We start from the raw sequence: 26192 nt of genomic DNA on the forward strand, positions 1-26192 counted from the left end.
TGGGACGGGTTTGGACAAGGAGTGGTTGACCTTAAATCATTGGGATCTGTTTTGGAGGAACAAAGTGAACCAATTTAGAACTGATCCAGATAATCCCATTCTGTGTTTCAGAAGGTCTATCAAGTTATCATGTTTGACGGTATCAAAGACCGAGGAAAGGTCTAGAAAGATGAGTAAGCAGGCTACGTTCTGATCTAGGATTTGTAGAGCATCATCAATTATAGGGGTCATGGCTGATTCATTGCTGTGACCTGCATGGAAGCCTGATTGGTATTTGTTGAGTAGGTTAAAATGTTCAATATGTCTTACCAACTGGAGGTGTACACATTTTTTTAAGAGTTTGGCCAAGGTAGGGATGTTGGATATAGGGCGGTAGTTGTTTAAGTCTGCAGGGTTAGCTGTAGGTTTCTTTAGAATGGGGGATACCTGCCCGGCTTTGAGGGTTTCAGGGATGCAACCTTGGTGTGAAGAGTTATTTATGATCTTGGTCCATAGAGGCAGCAGCAGCGGGGTGAAGTCTTCAACGAAGTTTGCTCGGAGAGGGTCAATGAAGTGATTGGCAGTGTTCAGGGCAATAAGCATTTTGAGAATATATTATTCATTGTAGGTATTGAAAGAAAACCAAGATGCATTATTTTTTAGATCGAACTTTGATGAGTTTTGCTGTGGGGCATTTAGAAGGGATGGTGAGGGGTTCGTATGTGAGACAGTTTGTGTGATTAGATCGTTGAGAAGGTCATTCTTTATGCTATTGGTCTTCTGCGTGAAGAAGGAAGCAAATTCTTCACAATTGGGTCGTGGGCCACATTTATCTTGGGGGCAGTGAGGTGCATCCTTAGATTGAGTTTTGATTAACTCGAAAAGTTTTCTGGGACGATTTTTTGCCTGGTCTGATTGGCGGCTGAAGAAGTCTGCTTTAGTGCGCTTGATTTTTCTGTAGTATGCATTTCTCTACTTTCTTAGTAACTTGAGATAATTAGCGGATAGAGCTGATCTTCATCTGCGTTCAGTTATTCTTAGGGCTCGTCTGTCCTCGTTGAGTCTTCCATTGTACTAAGGCTTTGAATCTTTTGTGGAGACTCTCTTCAGGTGAAGGGGGGCTACCTCATTTAGTATCATGTTCATGGAATTGAAGTAGTGGGTGGCGAGATCATGTACATCGGATATCCCTTCAGGAGGAAGAAGTAAGTTGTAGCTGGGAGTTGTGCTTATGTTAGGGTCAATGTTTTTCAGATTCCTCTTCCATACTTTAGGTCCTGTGGGTTGAACCGAGTTGAATTTCACTGTTTCATTGATAAAGAAGGTAATGATATGATGATCTGACCAATCAAATGGATGGATCATATCTAGCTGGATGGAATCAACTTTTAGAGATTACTAAATCAAGGATTGATCCTTTATCATGTGTAGAGCTGTTGAAAATGTGGGTGAGGTCTAGGTCAGAGAGGAAGTTTTTGAGACTATTGACCACTGCATCATTGGGGTCATTCTAGTGGAGATTGAGGTCTCCGAGAAATATTTGGGTATTTTGATGTCCGGCATTAGTGGAGACTATGTCCATGAAATGTTCTGAAAAAGTGAGGTTATCACCTGATGGATGATAAAGGGTGTGTAGACAGCATATTGGTTTGCCATTACTATTGATGTCAAGGCATATGTATTCACAAGAAGGGACTACAGGGGATAGGTATTTGTTTACTGAGATATTATTCTAATGTATGCAAGCGATACCACCCCCTGTCTTAGCAATTCTATCCAGTCTGATGATGTCATTGTTTGGGAGTACTAGTACTAGTATGTCAATAATGGGTGTAGAGGATTTCTTTAACGAAGTTTTGGTTAATATGAGCAAATCTGGTTCTTGTGTGAGAATGACGTCAGCTATGTCGGCTGCATGTCTTGAGGTCAATCTACAATTTAGTAGTATACACTTAAGACGAGGCGTAATGTGGGATGTATTGTGTTCCTGAATGAGGGGAACTTGTCTAAGGTTGTTTTAGATGATGCCTCCAGGGTTTGGTTTAGAGGGTTTAGAGGGTCTATGATTGTTGGGGGGAATAGTTGGTATTAGAGCCATTTTGGGTGGATTGTCTGGAGGCATAGTATTGTGATTTCGGTGTGAGGGCTCCAAAGAATGGAGTAAAGCAAGTAAATCTTTCTCTGATAGCGGATTAGTCCTACGAATTGGGCGGGTTGATTTATTGTGAAAAGGAACTGATTTCCATCTGGGGGTCGAAAATTTCAGAGTGACTACTGAGTGAGTCAAGTGAAAGTTTGATTTAATCTGTCGTGCAATTCTAGTGTTCCAGGGTTTGCTCATTAGAACCTCAGATAAAGCTTGTCGTTCTTCTTTGATTTGTCGTAACAAGATTATGATGTTGTCAAATCTGGGTTTTGGTGAGGGTGGGAGCAAGATTGGTGGATGTATTATGGATGTGGGAGGTATACTTACATCCCGTGGGTGGTAAGAGGGAAGCACGTCTTCTAGGTTGTTGTTGTTATGGGGCGTCCTATCTGGTTCCCTCTCCAGATCAGGGAGGGGTGGACAGGAATGGGGAGTGAGTGTAGGAGGTGTAGAGGTGTGTGGTGGGGATGTGGTCATGGGAGTGATGGATTCGCAAGGGGTAGTGGTGACAATAGGGGATTGGGGAGTGGATGTAGGAGGCGTAGAGGTGTGTGGTGGGGCTGTGGTCATGGGAGTGATGGTTTTGCAAGGGGTAGTGATGACAATCAGGGGAAATATGTTCTTTCTAGAGGAGGATGCTGAGTCTGTTAAGGGTGTAAATGCTGGTGCAGCAGTAAGGGGGGGAGTGTCTTATGGAGGAATCTGTCATTGTTTGGGGGTACTAGTACGTCAATGATGGGTGTAGAGGATTCCTTTAACGAAGTTTTGGTTAAAATGAGCAAATCTGGTTCTTGTGTGAGAATGACGTCAGCTATGTCGGCTGCGTGTCTTGAGGTCAATCTACAATTTAGAACTATACACTTAAGATTGGGCGTAATGTGGGATGTATTGTGTTCCTGAATGAGGGGAACTTGTCTCAGGTTGTTTTCGATGATGCCTCCAGGGTTTGGTTTAGAGGGTTAGGGGGTCTGTTATTGTTGGGGGGAATAGTTGGTATTAGAGCCATTTTGGGCGGATTATCTGGAGGCATAGTATTGTGATTTCGGTGTGAGGGCTCCAAAGAATGGAGTAAAGCAAGTAAATCTTTCTCTGATAGCGGATTAGTCCTACTGATTGGGCGGGTTGATTTATTGTGAAAAGGAACTGATTTCCATCTGGGGGTCGAAAATTTCAGAGTGACTACTGAGTGAGTCAAGTGAAAGTTTGATTTAGTCTGTCGTGCAATTCTAGTGTTCCAGGGTTTGCTCAGAAGAACCTCAGATAAAGCTTGTAGTTCTTCTTTGATTTGTCGTAACAAGAGTATGATGTTGTCAAATCTGGGATTTGGTGAGGGTGGGAGCAAGATTGGTGGATGTATTATGGATGTGGGAGGTATACTTACATCCCGTGGGTGGTAAGAGGGAGGCACGTCTTCTAGGTTGTTGTTGTTATGGGGCGTCCTATCTGGTTCCCTCTCCAGATCAGGGAGGGGTGGACAGGAATGGGGAGTGAGTGTAGGAGGTGTAGAGGTGTGTGGTGGGGATGTGGTCATGGGAGTGATGGATTCGCAAGGGGTAGTGGTGACAATGGGGGAATGGGGAGTGGATGTAGGAGGCGTAGAGGTGTGTGGTGGGGCTGTGGACATGGGAGTGATGGTTTTGCAAGGGGTAGTGATGACAATCGGGGGAGATATGTTCTTTCTAGAGGTGAATGCTGAGTCTGTTAAGGGTGTAAATGCTGGTGCAGCAGTAAGGGGAGTGTCTTATGGAGGAATCTAGTGGGGACAATAGCTTAATTTTAGCTAATGGTCGTGATATCAATGTGGTGGTGTGTGAGTCTGTGATGGGAGTAAATACTGGTGCAGAAGGAAGGGGGGGTGAGTCGAGTGGGGAGGGGGGTAGCATAGAGTTCGGGTGTACATATTAGTCGGGATAATAGTGGAGCGTAGCAAGAGGTAGAATTTGGCTGCCTGCTAGGTTGTGTGCTGGTGGTGGGAGTTGCCTGGGGATTGCTTTGGTTTTTTATCTTTTTGATAATGGGGAGATGTTATCCAACAGTTTAAGCTGCGGTCTGTTGAATGCATGAGAATGGTTCCGTTATTATAGATGGTGATGGTTGCTGCCGCTTTCAAAATTGGGGAGAGGGAGATAGAAATAATAAGACCATGTGCGGTTTTCCTAGTGGAGGAGATCGAAAATATAGCTAGGAATGCTTTCCTCCATTGTGCTCCTCATTTAGTGTAGAAGATGATATCTGTGATTATCTGCCCTTTGTTTGTTGAGATATAGGGATTAGAGAAGGGTGTTTCAGGGTGTAGTTTTATCAAATTGTGTTTAAAGTGTTTGGATGCTTTTTTTGGGAGGTTGGGGGGTAGTTGATGGTGTAGGTATGTGCGCCTGTGAGCTCCATGATGGAGCTCTGTTAGTATGGGATAGGATGTTGTGGGGCGATATGTGTGTATGTGACCAGAGAAGGGGTCAATGCTGTGAGGGGGTGATGGGCTTGGGAAGGAGGGGGGGACACGAAGGAGGGTGATGGAGCAACTGTGGGGTGGCTTGGGTTTGGGCAGAGGGAAAGAAGGCAGAGGGAGGGATAGGGGTTAGTTCAAGTAACGTAGTATGTGCACCGTGTCAGGCAAATGAAGGGTTGGGGTGAAGCAGGAGTAGTAAAGAATGGGACAGAGAAAAATAAAGATAAATTAATTAAAATTGAAATTGAGGTTCTGACCTGTATAAGTAGATAAATGGGAGTATACTAGAAACGTACAGTTGCTGGTCCACTGTGAGGGAGTCAGTCCAAGATGGCCACCTCATTTGGAGTGAACATCAAAGCCAGCAAGAAAGTCCTGGGTCTCTTTCCATTAACTGGGCTGATCCAGGAGTAGTCCTATTCACTTTCTGTGGCTCTATTGGAGTTTTTAGACCTTTTTCAATTTTTATCCTATGATTCCTTAGACGGTCGGTGAATTTCTCTGCCTAGAGCAACAACAAGCTGTCTATTTACCAAAGAAGACGTCTTACATTGAAGATCACAGGGCGGTCCTTGAATAAAGTACGGAAAGGGCAAAACTCGTGACTAGTATGGCAAGGGTCCAAGCTCCTGGACTCACCTCCAGAGCTGATGGAGAACCTCATTCAGTCAACGGATCACTGAGGTCAGAGTAAACTCCATATTTATTATGAAATGATGACCAGGGATTAAGTGATGCTAGTAAGAAGATGTCCTAAAGTTGAATGAAGACCCAGTCCCATGTATGAGGAATTAAAGGCAAAGTGAGAAAGGGTTCTCATTGATTCGAGAGGCTAATGGAGCACTATTTCTATAGATAGTATTAAGAAGAGACTCAAAAAATCCCCACAGATTTCTTGCTCTGGGAAAGTACACCCTCATACATATTGGGGTTCTTTAAGAGCAGATAGCACCTGAACATGCATATTCGGGAGTTCTTAAACGCATACTGATCCTGAGGGGAAATGGCGGTCAGGTCATGCATCCTGTCAGCTTAATGGTCCAGCTAAAAACAAAGGGTGATGGTTCCAGTAAGCGCCTTGGCAGAAAAACTGGTAGTTCTAGTGGGAGGTGGTTGCACTAGTAGTCACTGTGTGATGCTCAAACACTTATTGATGGATGGGTTCTCTGAAGTCCAACACACACACAACAGTGGATGAAAAAGCCACCTAAAAAGTTTACACCTGTTTATCACATTTCTTCCGTATTACAAATCTGCCTTAATGATAACCAAAAGGGGTAAGGAACTGCTACATGTTCAGACAACTCTGCGTGCCCTGAGAAACTGCACAAAAGTTGCTCACTTTGGTTGGTAGCCCCAGAGACAATCCCTTCTTAGGGATCAGGCTTACGAAGTGATACGTAGAACTGAACTGATGTTGGCATGGATTTCACATCTGTGGAAGCTCCGAACCACTTGTACATTCAATAAAACTCGTGATTTATGTGCTGAAAAGAATCACTTGGAATGTGAAACCGGTAATTACATTCCTGCAGGGCTCATGTACATATTTTATCCTTCAAGGGTCTTGTATGGAGTCAGCATGTCACAAGCCAGGTCAAAAGAAGTTAAGCGGCTTAGGTAACACCCCTGTATAAACATTTAAATGGAGAATAAGGCTACAGGACTGGTGATAAGCCAGTCTGTTAGGATAAATGTACATGGAGTTCTGGAAAAATAAACAGACTATTGGTCACACCACATGTGTGGGGGCAAGGTCTCTTTATTTTGATGCGTTCGGAATGTCTGTGTCTGTGACCAATTCATATTATCAGTGCAATGACTGAGAGGAGAAACTATCTTGGAAAGAAAGTATGTGGTAAACTGGAGAGCACGTACAGTGGTTTGCTGCGACACAGGGCACTATAGTACTTCTCCCCAGATGCAGTTATCCTGTTACAAAGAGCTATCCTTTGGTAAATGAGGTCAAGCTGTTGAGTTTGCTATTGTGAGGAAAGGAGACATCCCTTTTGTGTTTGCCTGACCACATTCTCTGGAGCATTGATTACCTAGCTCCTAGATGGATGATGAGGGCGTATGTCAACTCCGACTTTACCAGCTGCACAGCATCAAACAACTTACAGCTGTAGATGCAGTGGCGGCTGGTGGACTTGGAAAGTGGTAAGGCGAAATAATCTGCGGATGACCATCTCAAAAGCCCCTGCAGGGCCTAAACTGCGCAAATACTTAGAAGTGTCAGAAGTCCGAAGTATGGCGCTGCAGAGTACAGCATTATTACTATCAGTAGATTGTGCCTAGTGCCTGTTGGTTTCCCCAACGCCCCCATTTCTGAATCCTTCCCAGCAGATTACCCACTGCATGTAACCTCCTCTACCCTAACCCGTCAGAGGGGCTGGAACATAGGATAGACATGAAACTATCACAAATTGTTAAATGTATGGAATTTTACATCGCTCCCTACCTACCACACTTGTAAACTGCCTCCGCTGTCAGTCGTGAGCAGGTGTACACACTAATTAAACACGACCTTGTAGAATAAATGCAACTTAGCTGTCTTCATGGGTGAATCAAATAGGGAAACAAATAGTGATTACACGTAATTATCCCCTTACAATGTAGACGCCCATCACCGCTCACTCACACTGTCATTGAAATAGGAACTCTTCAACAAACAAGACATGGTTTCTCTTCATAGAACACATATGTGTGACACTATTGGATTGGTCTTCTCGCGTTTTTGTAGAATGTGTTTCTGAAGCAAACAGGATTGTTACGAAAGTTTAAAAAAATACCAGGAACCAAGAAAAGCCTTCCTGCTTCCAATCGCAAATCTACATAACAAAGTACATGTGCTCCAAATGGACTAGTCTGAAATATTCAACACTGCATAACCAATTACATAATATTTACGCACCTGGTTGTGATGTACAAATGATTGTTAATAGCAGCACTGGTAAATAGATATTCAATAATCGGTGTTTCGTTATTACAGGAGAAATAGAGCTATATTAACTTGTTTGCAACCTACCTCCAAGGCTGCAGTCGGAGTCTGGCTGAGGTCGAACCATAACCAGGATCAGCCAATTTAATTGGCTGAATCAGGGATTAATCATGCAGAAATCTGTCTAAACAACCACCTGCGTCTTGGAGACTGGGCTCCGTGGGGAGTGCCGCTGAGGTCTGTTCTGCTTGTCTGTTGGCTTCAGGAACTTAAACACGGACTGGTTTACGTTACACGGTCCTACTGGCCGTGAGGTGGGACATAACGCTGTACTAAATACCTGGATAGTAGAAGCATTTGCAATGCATAGGATTCGCATTTACGCGAGACCTATTGCATTGAAAATGGGAGTGCAGGCAGGAGGCAGGGAACGAGAAGGCACGAACAACGAGAGTACGAGGGCGAGATCGCAAGAACTGAGGGGCGGTGGCAGTGGGGGAGAAGGCACAGGAAGAAAATAGTTACCGTGCAACACTCTAAGTAAAGGGGCCAGTAACCTTGGAAGGATACACATGACGACATGCCAGTCATAAGGAGGGACTAACAAGCCTATAAACCAATCAGAAGGCAGCATTTAGGAACGACAGAGACACAAGCCAATTAAAAAGATGGGCGGGATGTGGGCGTGGCTCCCTCCCGTACTCAACTATCCCAGGTCAACCCCAGAGCACCGCTTGCGCACTGGATTAGGGCTCGACCTAAAAAACGAGTTTGATTTCTGTACGCTTAGAACTGTGAGGATAGGCACATCTGGAGGCAGTTAATAGAGTAGCAGCCGGCAGGCCTTGCCAAGCCGACCCCGGGGCGGAGCTGGCACCCCCAGAGCCTTGATGCAATGGATGTTACACTGTAGGGGGTCCAGCTGAGCTGAGCCACTGGTCCAGTACCGTTGTGGGATATTTTTTTAAATAAATTAATAATCAAACCACGGTACATGCCACTGCTGCAGCCTGCCAAAACTTCAGGGTTTGTGCAATGCCGCTCAAAGCGGTAGAGAGGGAGAGAGAGAGTGACCCTACGCTGTCTCACGCAGGTCCCTGGTGGCCATGACTTAAATCTCTAAGCCAATCCTGCCACTGCTCCTGCTGTTACAACAGTGCCAGGATTGGCTTGGGAAGGCAGCCTCACCGCTGATTACTGAGACCGGGGGATATGGCTTTGAGTCACCCCAGGCTCTGTAGTGGTTAGGTAGAGGAGTCTAGGGTGCATGTCGGGCTGGCTGGGGTAAGGCAGATGGCCAGCCCAATGTGCACTTACGATGGACAAGAGTTTGTCACTTCAGTGTGTCACTGTGTCTGTCAAGCAACGTTAGCCACACCCCCTTCATGCCCACCCCGAAAGGCTTGGGAACCGCCTCAGCCACTCCTCTCCAATGAGGGATGACTGCTGCTGGCAGATTTAGTGCAGCACTTGAAGATGTTGCTTACTTGCTTGTTTTGCTCACATTTGGTAGGGGGCCAGGGCAGAAGGCAAAAATATGAGTGGGGCAATACGCCTGCACCCTACGGTAGCACCGCCAATGTGTAGATGTTTACAACAAAGCCACACTGCTGCCTCATGAAGTCAAATACAATCGGAATGTGTGCGCCTTTAAAATACAAACAAAGCAAAAGCACTTCAGCAGAATGTTGATTCTGTGATACCGATCTACACTGCCCACAGACAATGTTCAGCATAGATTACAAAACAAAGGAACATTCTTGTAATTGTCTACATAAAGACACCACATCTGTTATTTTTATTTATTTAATTATTTTGGCAGTACTTCTCTGCCTGAGGTTCCATTGCATGTTTTAGAATCTTGCACACTATGGCAAGACACAACTGAGTTTATCCTGCAAACAGACATGCAGCATGATGCTATCAGAACAGCTAGGGCCATTTGCTAAGGCATACTTTCAGAGAAAGCATTCCACAACTTGGTCCCCTGCACTCCAGTGGCAGGTCCACCTAGGCACATCCACTGAAATAGGTGGAGACGACCTTGGAGTGTCGGCCGCACGCTTATTTGAGGTGTGTACTGTAAAAACCTGTAGACCAAGAGGGATGGCCAGCCCCCTGACTTGCTGTACGCACCACACAGGGCTTTGAAAGTAATGTGCACCTGGGTAGGAAGCCAGTAAAATGGGCTAAGCAAGAGGGATGGACATTTGGTTGTCCGTCCCAGCAGCCGGCTACACCACATAGTTCTGCAGGCGCATACAGAGGAAGTGCTTTATACAAGTCACTGCCGTAATCCAGACTATCTAAAACTGTTTCACGAGCCAGCAGGAAATGATGTGAGGCTAGAAGCAAAGTCTGTAGCAAGGTATGAAAGTGGAAGTGACAACCACAGCCGCAAAATAGGGTGCGCATGACTGGTCTTAAGCGAGGAAAACTGGCTTATTCTTCACTATCTAGGGCGGAGATGAGCTACAATATCATGCAAAACATTCTAATGTCCATCGTAGGCTAATCCTTTGTAATTTTGAAAAAGAAAATGATCAATAAAGAGGAATTTCAAAAATAACCTTGTGTCCAGTAATTCCTGCTCCAACAAAGTTATTCTTTAGCCGCCATTAAGTTTGAGAAATTCCTCTATATCCACTCATGAATGGCTGAAATACATTACATCTAAACGTCAGCTGCACCTTGATTAGCAGAATCAAATCGCAGCAACATTCACTTGCCATCATCTACACTAGACGCTGCAATAGGTGGTGCAACTAGGTACACAAGCACTAAAGATGGATAAGATAAGTAAAGAGCCTTGTGGTATCCACAGATCTCAATCGCTTTGACGCGTTGTGGAAAGAGAGGACATTTACTCATGGAATCAGATAGAAGGAAGTAAAATAGCATGGCCCGCTGGGTCGAGAGTGACTAACAAATCCAGCATGATCAGGGCAACACCACCAGAGATAGACTGTCAGTCAAATTAATCTATTAGAGCAATTAGCAACAACTCGACTCCCTGCCTTCATCTGAAAAAAGTTTCGAAAGATGCATGTTGTTTAGAATCAAGAATTACAGTTTCGGCTTTCAGTAATCTAGCGGGAAAGAGAAGGTTTGAAAAGGGTGGAAATTGTCAGTTTTGAAGGCCTTGGGGAGAATTTATCATTCCGGAAAATCACAATACTGTGTCCATCATCCCCCAAGTGTTGAAAAGGTACAGTACGTGAGCCAAGTGCATTGGGAATGGATAGCTCTATAAATAAAATGAAAACAAATTGAAAAGACTTTCTTGGCGAAGCTAAAGACAAAACTAAAAGACCTTATTGGCGAAGTTGAAGACACCATTTATTCTTTGGCTCCAGGATTAATTATCCTTTTACAGTGACCATGCAGAGATGAAACTTCCATTTGTCTTTAAACTCCCTCAAGAGGCGCTTTCGACAAGCAGCGCACTAAGGAGTCAGAGTAATAGCCTACTCCTCTGAGAGATATTGATGTCTTCCTAGTAGCCAAGTCCAGGATTCACACTTGTGAGTATTGGGTCTGGCCCAGATCCTGGTAGAAGGCACTCAACCAAGTGAGCCATTTCCTGAAAGCAGAGCAACGAAGAAGAAATGTAAAACAGGGCTAGAGGCCTTATCTCGTATGAATGGAGCCCTATCTACCCATCATCAGACTATGATGCCATGGTAGGCAGACAAAATATCGAAATTTAAATATCGATATACAATAATATCCATGTTTAAATATCGAAGGGACATAATATAGAAGGTAAGTAATATCGATAGATTTTAATATCGATATTAGTAATATTGATGTTATAAATATCAATGTTAGTAATATCGATGTTAATAATTTCGATGTTACTAATATCTATTTTTATATTCTTTTTTTGTATATTAATATGTATTTATTATGTTTTTAATTTATTTTTATGTAATTTAGTTACATTTTGTATTTTAGTACTGTAGCGGGTGTGGGTTTATAGGGGATTAGAGTGGGAAGTAATGTAATGTAATTATATTAATTATTAGGAATTATAAATTAATTTTAATTAATTGGTAATTAATTTTAATTAATTTATAATTAATTGTAATTAATTGATCATTAATTTTAATTAATTGATTAATTGATAATTATGTTCTGTAGCGAGTTGTGGGTGTATAGGGGGATAGGGTGGGAAGTAATTTAATTATACTAAATTAATTATGAATTAGTAGGAATTATAAATTGATTTTAATTAATTGGAAATTCATTTGAATTAATTGGTATTTAATTTGTATTAATTGATTAATTGATAATTATGTTCTGTAGCGGGTTGTGGGTTTATAGGGGAATAGGGTGGGAAGTAATTTAATTATACAAAATTAATTATTAATTATTAGGAAATTTAAATTAGTTTACATTTTTTGGTAATTAATTTTAATTAATTTGTAATTCATTTTTATTAATTGATTAATTGATAAATATGTTCTGTAGCAGTTGTGGGTTTATAGGAGAATAGGGTGGGAAGTAATTTAAATGTAATTAAGTAATAATGTGTTTTAATTAATTATTTTGTTAATTATATAATGGTTAATATTTAATTGGTAATTAAATATTAAATGGTATTTTTTATTAATTTTTTTAGTTAATTATTTATTGCTAATCATGTTTTTAATAATTATGTATTGGTATTTGTAAATGGTTTATATTTATTTAATAGTTACGTTTTTTATTATTTAAAAAAAATATATATATATTTATAAGTATGTTATTTTTACCTGTTCGCTATCCAACACTTTCCCTAATGTTGCACTCTCTGGATTTGGAATAGTAATATTTACCCCTACGCTATCCAACACTTTCCCTACTGTTGCACTCTCTGGAGTGGGAATAGTAATTTGTACCCCTATGCTTTCCAACACTTTCCCTACTGTTGCACTCTCTGTAGTTGGAATAGTAATTGTTACCCCTACGCTTTCCACCACTTTCCTCACTGTTGCACTCTCTGGAGTAGGAATAGTAATTGTTACCCCTACGCTATCCAACACTTTCCCTACTGTTGCACTCTCTGGAGTTGGAATAGTAATTGTTACCCCTACGCTATCCAACACTTTCCCTACTGTTGGACTCTCTGAAGTTGGAATAGTAATTGTTACCCCTATGCTATCCAACACTTTCCCTACTATTGCACTCTCTGGAGTGGAAATAGTAATTTTTACCCCTACACTATCCAACATTTACTTACTTTTGAAAATGTGTTTTACATTTTTATTAATTGTTATTTATATTATTCTTTTATGTATATACATTTATTAGTAATTTATTATATTTTCATTTATTTATAAGTTATTAAAATAATTTTTTAGAGTTATTATTAGTGAAGTATATAATATGTATTATATCTTTATTATTATTTGTTTTATGACATAATTTATTCATTTTTTATATTATAATATATTTTAACTGTTTATTACATGTATTAGTTTTTTTTATTAATATTACATTTTTTTAAATAAAAAACGATATTTTTTTTAAAACAATATTTTTTTTCTCAATATTTTTTTTCTCGATATTTTTGTACTTACCTTGTTAGAGATAGGATGTCAATATTGTTGTAATCGATATTTTTGTTGCGATACTTTTGTAGGTAGATATTTTTGTATTCGATATTTTGTCATCGATTCGATGCCATCTCAACAAAATGGAAGAGCTATAAGGCTACGAGTTGGCTATAAACTGCTAGGCTCTCATAAGACAATTAGGCTCGGATACCACTTGGGCAATAACAATTCTATAGCAAAACGGCAATCAGCTTTTTACTCTGAAACCTTAAATGCCAAAGAGCTTTAGCGACATGCTGCAAAATAACAAACAAAATTTGTTAAGGAGCAGCACAAATGACATATGCATGCATACAAATATATATAAATATATATGAGTGTATGTATATATGTAGCAACTGTACTAATAAATGCACATTCACACATTTAGTGCTAAAGTGCAAAGGTCAAATTCCATATTACCACCACAGTCCTGCAAATTTAACATAAGAAAACTCTGTTTACTAGATCATAGATTGCGTGCTACAATGAAGTTACAGATTGAAACCCCTCTCCCAATAGCCCTCTTCAATGTGATTTAACTTTATTGGACAAATGTAACTGCTTGCATTCTGGATTTGGTTAAATATTTGTTTCGAACAAATACACAGAAAAAATGTTGTGGCATAAACCATATATCCAAAGGCACAGAGTTCAAAATGTTATTTATTACCATTGTTGAAACAGAGGAAGGGCATTAAGGCTTCACCTATGGTAATCATCCGTCAAAGAGGAGGAAGGTACCCCTATAGAATTTACAGGGAGGGGTATGTAAAAGACCAAAAGGACAAAAACCCTGTTACACAGTATTACACAAGAACAACCTATTAACCACAGTCAAAATTCTGTTTGTGAGCAAAAAACACAAGGTCTGCCTTTACAGACTTAATTTCATTTGACAAGATATTTGAAATATTCTAATAGTATTATGGGTATCACAGTATACTACAAAACACAAACACATATAAAAAAGATATTTAGTAAAAAATAATTTTTATTCATATGGAATCAAACTTAGACCTCCCTAAGGGTTACAATCTAAAAATATATATACGTATCTTTATTTTAAAGAGACAAATAGTTTTATTTTTTAACAAATTATATTTGTCTCTGTGGTTAATAGGCTGTTCTTGTCTAATACTGTGTAACAGGGTTTATGTCCCTTTGGTCTTCACCCATGGTAAGTCACCTTCCCATACTCAATAATGCTAATAAACAGCATATCACATTCTGCACATCAGCATACATACTAGAACTATATATTCACACATACTAAAATCGACATATAAAAACATATATGATACATTGGTTTATTGACGCCAGGATACTTGTGCATGTTAAGAAGTGGCTGCACTGACTCAGGGACAACGAATCATATACGTTACAGATGTGTGGTCTGATGGGTGGGTGAAGGTCAGATAAAGAACATTGCCACATTATTTTAACATGAATGGATGTATAGATGTATCAGTGGATCAATGCATTAGCGGACAGTGATTTGATATCTGGACCCAAGTCATGCTTACTCACGGTCCTTATAGATGACACCAACAACAGCCTCCTGCTCAGAGCTCATCAGGATCAGAGGGTTGTCAACAGAGGTTTTACAAAATTTCTGAGCCGGAAGGCTCTCCCCAAGGACGAGGCAGTGACCCTCAAAGAAGTACTCTTGGTGTTTCGGCTCGATCCCAGTCTGCTTAAAAACTGCATCCATAAAGACTCCGGTGCTGCAAGGGACGAAACAAGGTTGTGAAGATGGCAAGCCTTAGCCAGTGGTGCATGAGAAAGTTCAATGTGGGCAGGAAGCCTCGTCTTGGGTCGTATGGCTGGATTCACACCAGGGATCTGATGGAAACCCTACGCTGACTGAGGTAGATCCCGTTCTACCCATGGCTCAGAGAGGTCGATTGACCAATGGGGAAATTTGGGAAATGCAGGAGCGTCCGGTGTCTTTTTAGGGCGCAAAGGAGGTGCAGCCGAGTCAGCCGCATGTCACATGAAGGACAGATAGTATATTCATGTATGTAAATGCCCTGCTACAAAGGATACTGTAGCCACTCCTGGTGTTCCCTCGATACTTAGGTGTTCTACAGTAGTACGTGCAGGGAACAGAAGAGGCATTTTAACCCATAGATATAGTGGGCTACCCTGGGGCCAGGCCTTTTAAGAGACTCTCTATATTTCTACCTCCAATTCTCTTCTCATGTACCTCTTGCTCTATCCCCTCTACCCATACATTGCTACCTATTCTTATACGTCTTTATCACACTATCCACATCTCTGTCTTGTAGGTCATCTCAACCTCATCAGTCATTAAATTCCCACTCTTCTCACTATCTGTTATGGCTGTCTTTTTGCTAGCTCTTTGGAGAAGGAGAATGATGGAGAGTGACTCCAGCCTATCACCCCCATAGCATAAGGATTAGGCCGATAGACAGGGACCCTGTCTTATATACATAAAGGCATTTGCGTGTTATTTTCCTTAGAGTAAGGCTTATGAATTTAAGTGAGGGGTTAGATATATAAGTATTAGTCATGATTCGCTCATTTGCTAACATGCCGATCTGTTTTTCATGGAGCTATGCATATTATGGGCTCCGTAGGCCTTAAACGAGACAGACTCCATTTTGCTTTCTGCCCGGTAGCTCGAGAAGGCTTTCTAGGTGAAGTGTAATGTTTTAGTTTTAAGCTGTTGTTCGCTTGGAGAGAACCGGTTCAGGCTGACCCTTATCGAAGGAATGTATTTTTCTCCACTCCGAAGACACAACTTCAGGCCGGCCGGCTGGGAAAGTGTCCTTGGTACGGGGAGGTACAAGAATTTGGTGGGCGGCAGGTTACTGGCCGTGAATTTCCATGAAGGAACGGGCTTTGATATTAGCGAAGGTGTTAGTCTTTTAGTCAGTCAGTCCGTAGGCGGCATCTAGCCGTTAGCATCTCTGCCATTATTCATTTTCATGGTGGACAAGTCGCCATCTTTGAAGTCGGAGAAAAGATTTAAGACCGAAACTCTCTGAGATAGACTGAACGAGAAGTGGCGCGGAGCGCACTAATACAGAGAGAGAGAGAGACGGTAGTTAATAAACAGCAAGGTTCCGAGGTCCTGAGGGAGAGCAGACGAGGTTGAGCCTAGCGGTGCAGACGTGTACTTGTGACGGCTGAGGGTGACTGCAAGGCGAGCCAGGACCCAGAGACGAGACAGGAGCCTGGATGACTGCCGAGTCCCGATTTCCCATTAACCAGGTGATGTCCGACCGATTCTTATAGTATGTGCACTCTAACCTTTATCTTTTATTCCCTTTGTAAATGTAATGTTGCATAGTAATGTGATTTATGTCTATTGTTAATAAATATCCTAATTCATATAGAATTATTGTGTACCTGGTGCTTATGTTCAATCTGGGTAAATGATATTCCTAGTCGAGCACTATTTAGGCGAACGGATGAGAAATCCCGATCAGATAAGTAGTAATCGAATAAAGAGGGAGTGAGTGGACCTTTGATGTCAAAAGCAAGAAGTACACTATACAATTTGAACCTATATTCAAAGTTATTATTCTAGTTTTGTCCCAAGTAGATTGCCGAGATATCGTCCCAATAATGGTTCATAGGAATGTGGTCGTCGTTGATATGCGGCGTTAATGAGAGCGTCGGGAGGGAGACCGGCGTGTAAATCCACCAGATTGTGGCTTAAACTAAGTGAGAGCGTCAGGAGGGACACTGACGTGGAGTTTCGCAGGATCGCGAACAATTTGGAAAAGGGAGCATTGGGTTCTGCAGGCCCGTGTGTAGACACACCGGATTGTGTGTCAGATCTGCCCTAGGGTAGAACGGTCTGGGTCGGGGTGACCGCGAGGCCAACTGATGTGAATAAGATATTATAGAAAATCCATATATGTATATTGTCATTCCCCATTCTTAGGTGCAATCTGTATATTTATCTGTATAGCTACTCATTGTGAATATGATCTAAGAAAGGGAAGGTGAGTACGTTTTGGCTGGGTCACAGGGGCCCCTGGGGGCTGATCCCATCTAAACAGAAAATCCAGCCATTACATCTGGCGTCACGAACTGTTTACGAAGCCTGTGTGCATTGTGTTGTTTTCATCTCGTTGGTTTGCGCTCGGCTTGTACGTATGAAATTTTGTTTATAATTGTGTATATAATTTTTTGCGTGTCATTATGTTTGCGAAAAAATCACAGTCGGTTTTTAAATTACCGATCCAGATTCCCGGCTGGGAGTCTACGCCTTACGAGGCCTTGGCCCGTGAGTGGGCTGATTCTACTGGTTTGAGTGAAAATTGGTCTTCATTCTTGGAGCAGGCGGAGCCTGCTGATGTGATTTCGTGCCTACAGAAAGCGCCAGTAGTGAAAGGTGATGAGCTTCCTATTTTAGGACGCAGAGGGTGGATTATTCTTAATGCATACAGAATATTGCATGAGAGGTTTGTGCAACTACAGAAACAGTTTAAAGATTCGGAAGGACAGTGTGTTGAGTTGCAAAATGCGCACACTTTGTTGCGTTGTCAAAATAAATTGCTTGCCGATAAACTTGAAACATATCAGACCATTGCCGAAAGGGCTGCGGTCCGTATTGCACGATATAAGTATAAACATCGTCGTGGACGTGTGTCTTCACGCAAAGTGCGTATGGTTGTAGCGAAAGCTGGAATGGATTGGAACCCCGATGAGTGGGACGGTAATATCTGGGATTCTCATACTTCTGACTCCTCGGCAGAGGAGGGTGACAAGCGCGAGTCTTCTCGCTCCGGACGTGATTGTAAATCTGCTTCGTGCATTGATTTGTCTACCGATGGTGACCGTGCTCGTTCTTCCCGTGCGGATGACGTAGCTTGCCCTGATTGTTCTGTTAATTCTAAGATGCGGGCTTCCTCGGAAGCTCTTCCTGCAGTTTCTGCTCACCCGATCTTTCGACGGAAATTACAACAAGCCCCTGGTAATCCGGGTGGTATCCCTCTTGACTGTATTGAAGATTTTACTCAGCAGGAGATCAGTGACATCCTGCAACGATTTAAACAACGGCCTGGTGAGGCCTTGCTTACCTGGATGGTGCGTCTTTATGAGCTTGGCGCTTCCGGTATTATGCTCGATGCTGTTGATTGCTTACGATTTTGCTCTTTGAGTTCTGATTCTACTATTCAGGACCATTTTCGGAATTTTAATGGTAATGTCCAAACTTCTTTGCTCCAGCTTGCGTCTGATGGCTGTAATCATAAATATCCAACTGAGTCTGATTGGCCCTCTGATGAAAAGCCGTGGTATACTCTGCGCGATGCGTCGCAACGTTTAAAGGAAGAAGTCATGAAAACGTGTATCTTCCTTAGTACTGCTGACAGATTATTGGATGGTCTTTTAACATCTTCTGTGCGTAACCGCATTATACGTACTTCTCCTGTTGCTTATAAGCAGGTCATGATGACATTATTGATTAACCAAACTGGCAATCCTTTGTCTGCTGTGCTCGAGTCTGTTCGTCAGCTTGGTGAGCTGGGTGAATGGTTTAAACCTGAAAGACAATCCCGACCTGAGGGTCGTACTGGTGGGGACTATAAGTTCTCTAGACGTGACATGTTTCTTGCTCTCATTGCTGATGGTGTCAAAAGGGAAGAGATTGATGGTGAACCTAATAATATCCTATGGGATATGTTTCGTAAGCGTGGTTTGGATCGGAAGGAAGGTGCCCGTCGTGTGCGAAAGAATGAGTATGATCGTGGTTCGGATGACAGTGGTGATGAGAGACGACGTGTGAATACTGATCGCCGTGATGATCGGCGCTATGAACGTGGTGGTTCCCCCCGTCGTGCTGATGGGAGGGGGAGAGAGGATGATCGTGAGAGGGGAAGAGATGATCGTGGTTCTAGCAGACGTAGAGATGCAGGGAGTTATTCCCCTGACGTAAGAAAGAGGGAGGATCGTAACAGACTCTCTGATCGTAACTCACAACTTTTTGAGTCTGACACTAATCCGTTTCGTACTGGAGACGGATATGAACAAGAAATTCTGATACCCAAGAAAACTGAGAACATTTACCCTGATCTGTCTTGGTTGACGGAACGCAGGAAAAATGACTAGGAAATAGGTCAAGCTCCGGTACGCAGGTGGGCCCACAGAGATTACAGACCCTATGTAGATATTGAGATTTTTTGGAAACATCGTAATATCCAAAGGGCCCGAGCGTTAGTTGATACTGGGGCGGAGGCCACTTTAATTCATGGTAAGTCAAGGAAATTTCATGGACAGTCTTTTACAATTACCGGTCTGGGTGGTAAGGAAACACCCGCAGTTCAAACTGCACTTGAAATTAAAATTGGTAGAATTCCTCGTAGAGAATACTCTGTGTTGGTTGTGCCACTTTTGGAATACATTATTGGAATTGACATCTTGAAAGGTATGACTTTGCATTTGGATGATGGTTACTATCAATTTGGTACTAGACAGTACATTTCGACCAGACCCGTACGGGTTGGCCGTTTACGCATGCCACCTATTAAGATCCCTTTAGCGACGAAAGTGATTTCTCAGAAACAATATCGCATCCCAGGTGGTCATGAAGAAATTACAGCTACGATTCAGGATTTGGTTGACGCAGGAGTCATTACTCCGGTCACATCTGCTTGGAATAATCCTGTTTGGCCCGTGCGCAAAAGTGACAACTCTTGGCGCATGACTGTTGATTATCGAGAATTGAATAAACATACACCTAAATTGACTGTTGCAGTGCCTGACATTGTTACATTGATTGAGAGAATTCAAAAGCATCCAGGTACGTGGTATGCTTCCATTGATATTGCTAATGCATTCTTTTCAATTCCGATTGCCCCCGAATGTCAGGAACAATTCAGTTTTACATGGAATGGACGTCAAATGACGTTCCGGAGTCTTCCTCAAGGCTATGTACATAGTCCTACGATCTGTCACCGGCTGGTGGCGGAACATTTGTCTGAAGTGCCCACGATTCCACAAGTTCAGATTTGTCATTATATTGACGACATTTTGATTCAAGGTGAAACGCAAGACCAAGTACAGTCTCATTTAGATCAGATTATTGACTGTTTGCGAGCAAAAGGTTGGGAAATTAATCCTGACAAATTACAAACTCCATCTCAAGCTGTAAAATTTCTAGGAATTAATTGGCATGAGGGTCACAGAGAGGTGATTCCACAGGTTAAACGGAAAATACTTGATTTTGCTGTCCCCAGAAATAGGAGAGAGGCACAATCCTTTATCGGATTGTTTGGATTTTGGCGTCAGCATATTCCCCATTTGAGTCAGATCTTGGCTCCATTGTATCGAGTCACTCGTAAAAAGAATGCGTTTGAATGGGGCGAACCCCAACAGACTGCTTTTAATTTGGCTAAAGAGGCTATTCAGTATGCTTTGGATTTGTGGCCTGTGAGTGACGGTGATGTGGATTTGAATGTGTCCGTGGAAGGTCTGTATGCCAATTGGAGTTTGTGGCAAAAGCAGGGCAGACAAAAAGTGCCATTGGGTTTTTGGACCAAAAAATTACCAGAGGCTGGTGAGCGTTACTCACCTTTTGAAAAACAGTTGCTTGCTTGTTACTGGGTTCTGGTGGATACCGAGCAATTGACTTTAGGCCATGCTGTGATTTTGAGGCCTGAGATTCCCATCATGCAGTGGGTTTTGAGTTCACCGAAGTCCCATCGAATTGGACATGCTCAGGAGGCTAGTGTGATTAAATGGAAATGGTACACTCAGGACAGGGCACGTGTGGGTCCGAAAGGTGTGGCGGTTTTACATGAGCGGGTGGCGCAGGCGCCCTCCAATGAGGCTGAGAGTGAGTGTTCGGTTCCCGTAGTGCAGGAGTCTCCCGTGAAGTGGGGTAAATCATTTGATGATCTGTCCGCGGAGGATAGGAAACATGTGTGGTTTACGGATGGTTCTGCGAAGTTCATTGGTGACAAGAGACATTGGAAAGCTGTCTCCTATAACCCGATTACACAGAAATTATTGAGCACAACTGGAGACGGTAAGAGTAGTCAATATGCTGAACTCTATGCGGTTTACCAAGTTTTGAAACAGGAGTTACCAGGTACATGTCATATTTTCACTGATTCTTGGTCCACTGCAAATGGACTAGCGGTGTGGCTGCCGACATGGCACTCGCATAATTGGGAATTGCATTCTAAAGAGTTGTGGGGTAAAGAGTTGTGGCAAGATATTTGGGAACTGCTTCCGCAGAGTACTGTAACAATCTTTCACGTGGATGCTCATACTCCAATCGACTCCCTTGACAAATTTTTCCATAATATTGCAGATGAACAGTCTAAAATTTCTGAGGCAGTGGTTGACATGCAAGATTCTGATTTGGCGGGATTGGCGAAATGGGCCCATCAGAAAGCAGGACATTTTGGAGAGAAAGCCACTAACAGGTGGGCTGCTGATAGAGGAATTCATATTCCCTTTTCTTTAATTAAAGATGCCATTCTACATTGTCCCATTTGCCAGCATTCTAGAAAGAAAGAGGTGCCTCAAATTGTTCGAGGCCACTTACATCGAGGTAAATTGCCCGCCCAAATTTGGCAGATTGATTATATTGGTCCGCTCCCCATGAGCAGAAATTGTCAATACATTTGTACAGTGGTTGATACTTATAGTGGCCTTTTGGTCGCTTTCCCTTGCAAGAATGCTACCCAAGTGAATACGATTAAAACCCTGGAGCTAATTATTCTGTATTATGGTGTCCCATTCCAAATTCAATCAGACAATGCATCCCACTTTCGTGGAAGATTGGTGCAGGAATTCTGTATAGAGAATAATATAGATTGGGTGTTTCATATTCCATATTATCCACAAGCTTCGGGACTGATTGAGAGAATGAATGGCTTGTTGAAAGAACAGTTGCGCAAGTTGACTGATGACCGTTACAGCCAGTGGAGAGATGTCCTACTTCAAGCTTTACTGATTTTAAACAATCGTCCTTTCTTACATGCTGAATCTCCTTTGATGCGTTTGTTTCCTCCACATGTTGATGCGAAACCTAATTCTGTTGCGACCACTGTTGAATATTGGGAAATTACCCCCGGTGCTATGGCTCCATGTAGAGCAACCCCAGGTTCCGCAGGCCTCGACCTGCATGCATTGAATGATGCGCACTTCCCAGGAAAGGATCGAATAATTGTTGAAACTGGCATTGGTGTCTCTATACCTGCCGGTAGTTTTGGATTAATTGCCCCTAGATCTGGCCTGGCCCTGAAAGGTGTACAAGTACTCGGAGGAGTGATTGACAGTGATTATCAGGGAGAGATTAAGGTTCTCTTGCTTAATAGCAGTGAGACTGATTTACTGATCAAAAAGTCTGACCGTGTTGCTCAGTTACTGATTATGCCTGTCTTCAGTGGTGAGATCAAAAAAGGCTCTGCCCCAACGTTGCTAACTGTGCGAGGACAAAAAGGCTTCGGATCATCTGATCTTCCTGGAGCTAAAATATGGGTGCAATCGCCTAAAAATCCTCCTGAACAGGCTGATGTTATTGCGACCGGTCATGACAACACCGTTTTGGTGATGAAGCCAGGGAAAGATGGCTGGGAAGCTGTCCCACTGATAAATGTTACTTACGAGAATGATTAAGGCCTGTGTTTGTATTCTTTCAGATCATTCTTTGGACTGCTGCTGCAGGATGTGTCGGCGTTGGACTCCTTTTGGCTTGCTACGCCGGGAGAGGAGAGGATCCACCGACTCCGAGTGATGGGATAATGAGAGCCGCGCGGTCTGCGTGGCAGAAATCTTCCAACTTTTGGATTACACTCGCGAAGCGAGTGACGAACTCTCCGCATTTTTGCCTTACCCCTATGAAGTCTGTCACTGACATTTTATCGACCTGTTTGGTTGCTGTCCCTGCATCTACTGAAACTTTACATCATGTGTTCAATGTATCCAATGCCCGTCCTAATGTTATTCTGGGCGATTTCGCGGCCCATGAATTTTGTCCCTCATGTACTCTTCTTTCAGACCTCGATATCCCTATTAATTCCAGAATTACTACCTTTAATATTACCCCTGGCGATCTTTGTTTCATGATGACCTGTAACCCTAAGGCCATCTCTGAATGTTTGCGGTTGAAGCTCCAAGCCGCTACTACTTTTTCATTTCATCAACGTTTGCTATGTTCAAAGAGACTTCCTAATTCGTGCCTTTCAGTGAAAAACAATATGACCTGTAAAAGTTTAGTTGTAGCCACTAGCCATTATCGTTCAATGTTATTACCAGCTGGATGGCTCTTTTCCTGCGGGAATTCATCTTGGCCCTATATTCCTGCGAATATTTCTGGTGGCCCATGTGCCATCACTAGATTAAGTTTGCTAATGTTTTCTTCACATCCCCCTTCCCATTCTCGTATTGTTCGAGACTCTATGTCATTACATGAAGACTGTGATTCCTCTGTTCATCTTTTTTCTAGATCAGAATATCTTGGTTTAGCTTTTTCTATAATTGGTGTTCCGGCACTGGCCGTTTATAATGCCAAAACAATCGGCAAAATGGCCTGCTGGATGGTCAAATCGATCAACCAAACATCTACTGTTTTATCGGATTTATTATTAGATTCCCAAGGCGAACGTAGAGCTATTTTGCAAAACCGTGCTGCAATTGATTATTTGTTGTTAAAACATGGGCACGAGTGCTCTGAATTTGAAGGTTTATGCTGTTTTAATTTATCTGACCATTCTAAAGATATCCAATCCCATATTAATAAACTCCACGACTTGACTACAGAAATTAGAGAACATATAGATCAGGGTTTCTTTGACTGGCTTTTTAACTGGCTCCCTGACATGCATTTTTTACGACAAATTTTGGGAGGGGTTATTGTTGCTGTTTGTATCCTTATAGCAATTTGTTGTTTTATTCAGTGTATTCCTTCCCTGCAACAATATTTTAGACTTACTAAAGCTCATAGATCAGTTAGTTTTGTTTCATATTATTCGTCTACTGACGTTAGTTCCATTTAGTTTGTGATTAATAGACTGGAGTCAAGGGGTGTAATGTTATGGCTGTCTTTTTGCTAGCTCTTTGGAGAAGGAGAATGATGGAGAGTGACTCCAGCCTATCACCCCCATAGCATAAGGATTAGGCCGATAGACAGGGACCCTGTCTTATATACATAAAGGCATTTGCGTGTTATTTTCCTTAGAGTAAGGCTTATGAATTTAAGTGAGGGGTTAGATATATAAGTATTAGTCATGATTCGCTCATTTGCTAACATGCCGATCTGTTTTTCATGGAGCTATGCATATTATGGGCTCCGTAGGCCTTAAACGAGACAGACTCCATTTTGCTTTCTGCCCGGTAGCTCAAAAAGGCTTTCTAGGTGAAGTGTAATGTTTTAGTTTTAAGCTGTTGTTCGCTTGGAGAGAACCGGTTCAGGCTGACCCTTATCGAAGGAATGTATTTTTCTCCACTCCGAAGACACAACTTCAGGCCGGCCGGCTGGGAAAGTGTCCTTGGTACGGGGAGGTACAAGAATTTGGTGGGCGGCAGGTTACTGGCCGTGAATTTCCATGAAGGAACGGGCTTTGATATTAGCGAAGGTGTTAGTCTTTTAGTCAGTCAGTCCGTAGGCGGCATCTAGCCGTTAGCATCTCTGCCATTATTCATTTTCATGGTGGACAAGTCGCCATCTTTGAAGTCGGAGAAAAGATTTAAGACCGAAACTCTCTGAGATAGACTGAACGAGAAGTGGCGCGGAGCGCACTAATACAGAGAGAGAGAGAGACGGTAGTTAATAAACAGCAAGGTTCCGAGGTCCTGAGGGAGAGCAGACGAGGTTGAGCCTAGCGGTGCAGACGTGTACTTGTGACGGCTGAGGGTGACTGCAAGGCGAGCCGGGACCCAGAGACGAGACAGGAGCCTAGATGACTGCCGAGTCCCGATTTCCCATTAACCAGGTGATGTCCGACCGATTCTTATAGTATGTGCACTCTAACCTTTATCTTTTATTCCCTTTGTAAATGTAATGTTGCATAGTAATGTGATTTATGTCTATTGTTAATAAATATCCTAATTCATATAGAATTATTGTGTACCTGGTGCTTATGTTCAATCTGGGTAAATGATATTCCTAGTCGAGCACTATTTAGGCGAACGGATGAGAAATCCCGATCAGATAAGTAGTAATCGAATAAAGAGGGAGTGAGTGGACCTTTGATGTCAAAAGCAAGAAGTACACTATACAATTTGAACCTATATTCAAAGTTATTATTCTAGTTTTGTCCCAAGTAGATTGCCGAGATATCGTCCCAATAATGGTTCATAGGAATGTGGTCGTCGTTGATATGCGGCGTTAATGAGAGCGTCGGGAGGGAGACCGGCGTGTAAATCCACCAGATTGTGGCTTAAACTAAGTGAGAGCGTCAGGAGGGACACTGACGTGGAGTTTCGCAGGATCGCGAACAATTTGGAAAAGGGAGCATTGGGTTCTGCAGGCCCGTGTGTAGACACACCGGATTGTGTGTCAGATCTGCCCTAGGGTAGAACGGTCTGGGTCGGGGTGACCGCGAGGCCAACTGATGTGAATAAGATATTATAGAAAATCCATATATGTATATTGTCATTCCCCATTCTTAGGTGCAATCTGTATATTTATCTGTATAGCTACTCATTGTGAATATGATCTAAGAAAGGGAAGGTGAGTACGTTTTGGCTGGGTCACAGGGGCCCCTGGGGGCTGATCCCATCTAAACAGAAAATCCAGCCATTACACTATCTCAAATCACTATCTACCCCTCTCTCGGGCCAACACTTATGCCTCTGTACCACGGTCTACCCCTCTTTATCAGCCTCACCTATCTTTCTGTCTCATGTCTCTCTCTTTAATTCAGCTTACCTCAACGCTCTCTTTTTCTCTCTCTGTATCCATCTATACATCTGTCTATCTATCTTGTCTCTCTCCCTATCTCACGTTTTCTGCCACACCTTTCTCTACCTCAATGCTTGTCCAGGTCTGCTTTTTTGGTTTGTTTTTTGTTGTTAGACGCCTGACTTTCAACTTTTTTTTTTGTGTGCCACTGGTCCTGAAAGTTTAACACATAATTCACTACTGTTTGTCCTCTTGAGGACTTA

At 42.5% G+C, this 26192-nt stretch overlaps 1 protein-coding gene across 1 annotated transcript in view; it reads right to left on the minus strand.

The window, feature by feature from the left end:
• The window catches only part of IKBKE (inhibitor of nuclear factor kappa B kinase subunit epsilon), a 287793-nt gene that overhangs the window by 131581 nt on the left and 130020 nt on the right, over positions 1-26192 (minus strand). The window contains exon 10 of the mRNA XM_086923415.1: positions 14625-14821. Coding sequence (XP_086779541.1) covers positions 14625-14821 — 197 coding nt within the window. The remainder of the gene's footprint in view (positions 1-14624; positions 14822-26192) is intronic.

The sequence above is a fragment of the Lissotriton vulgaris genome, chromosome 5 (assembly GCF_964263255.1).
Source record: "Lissotriton vulgaris chromosome 5, aLisVul1.2, whole genome shotgun sequence".
Classification (NCBI taxonomy): Eukaryota; Metazoa; Chordata; class Amphibia; order Caudata; family Salamandridae; genus Lissotriton; species Lissotriton vulgaris.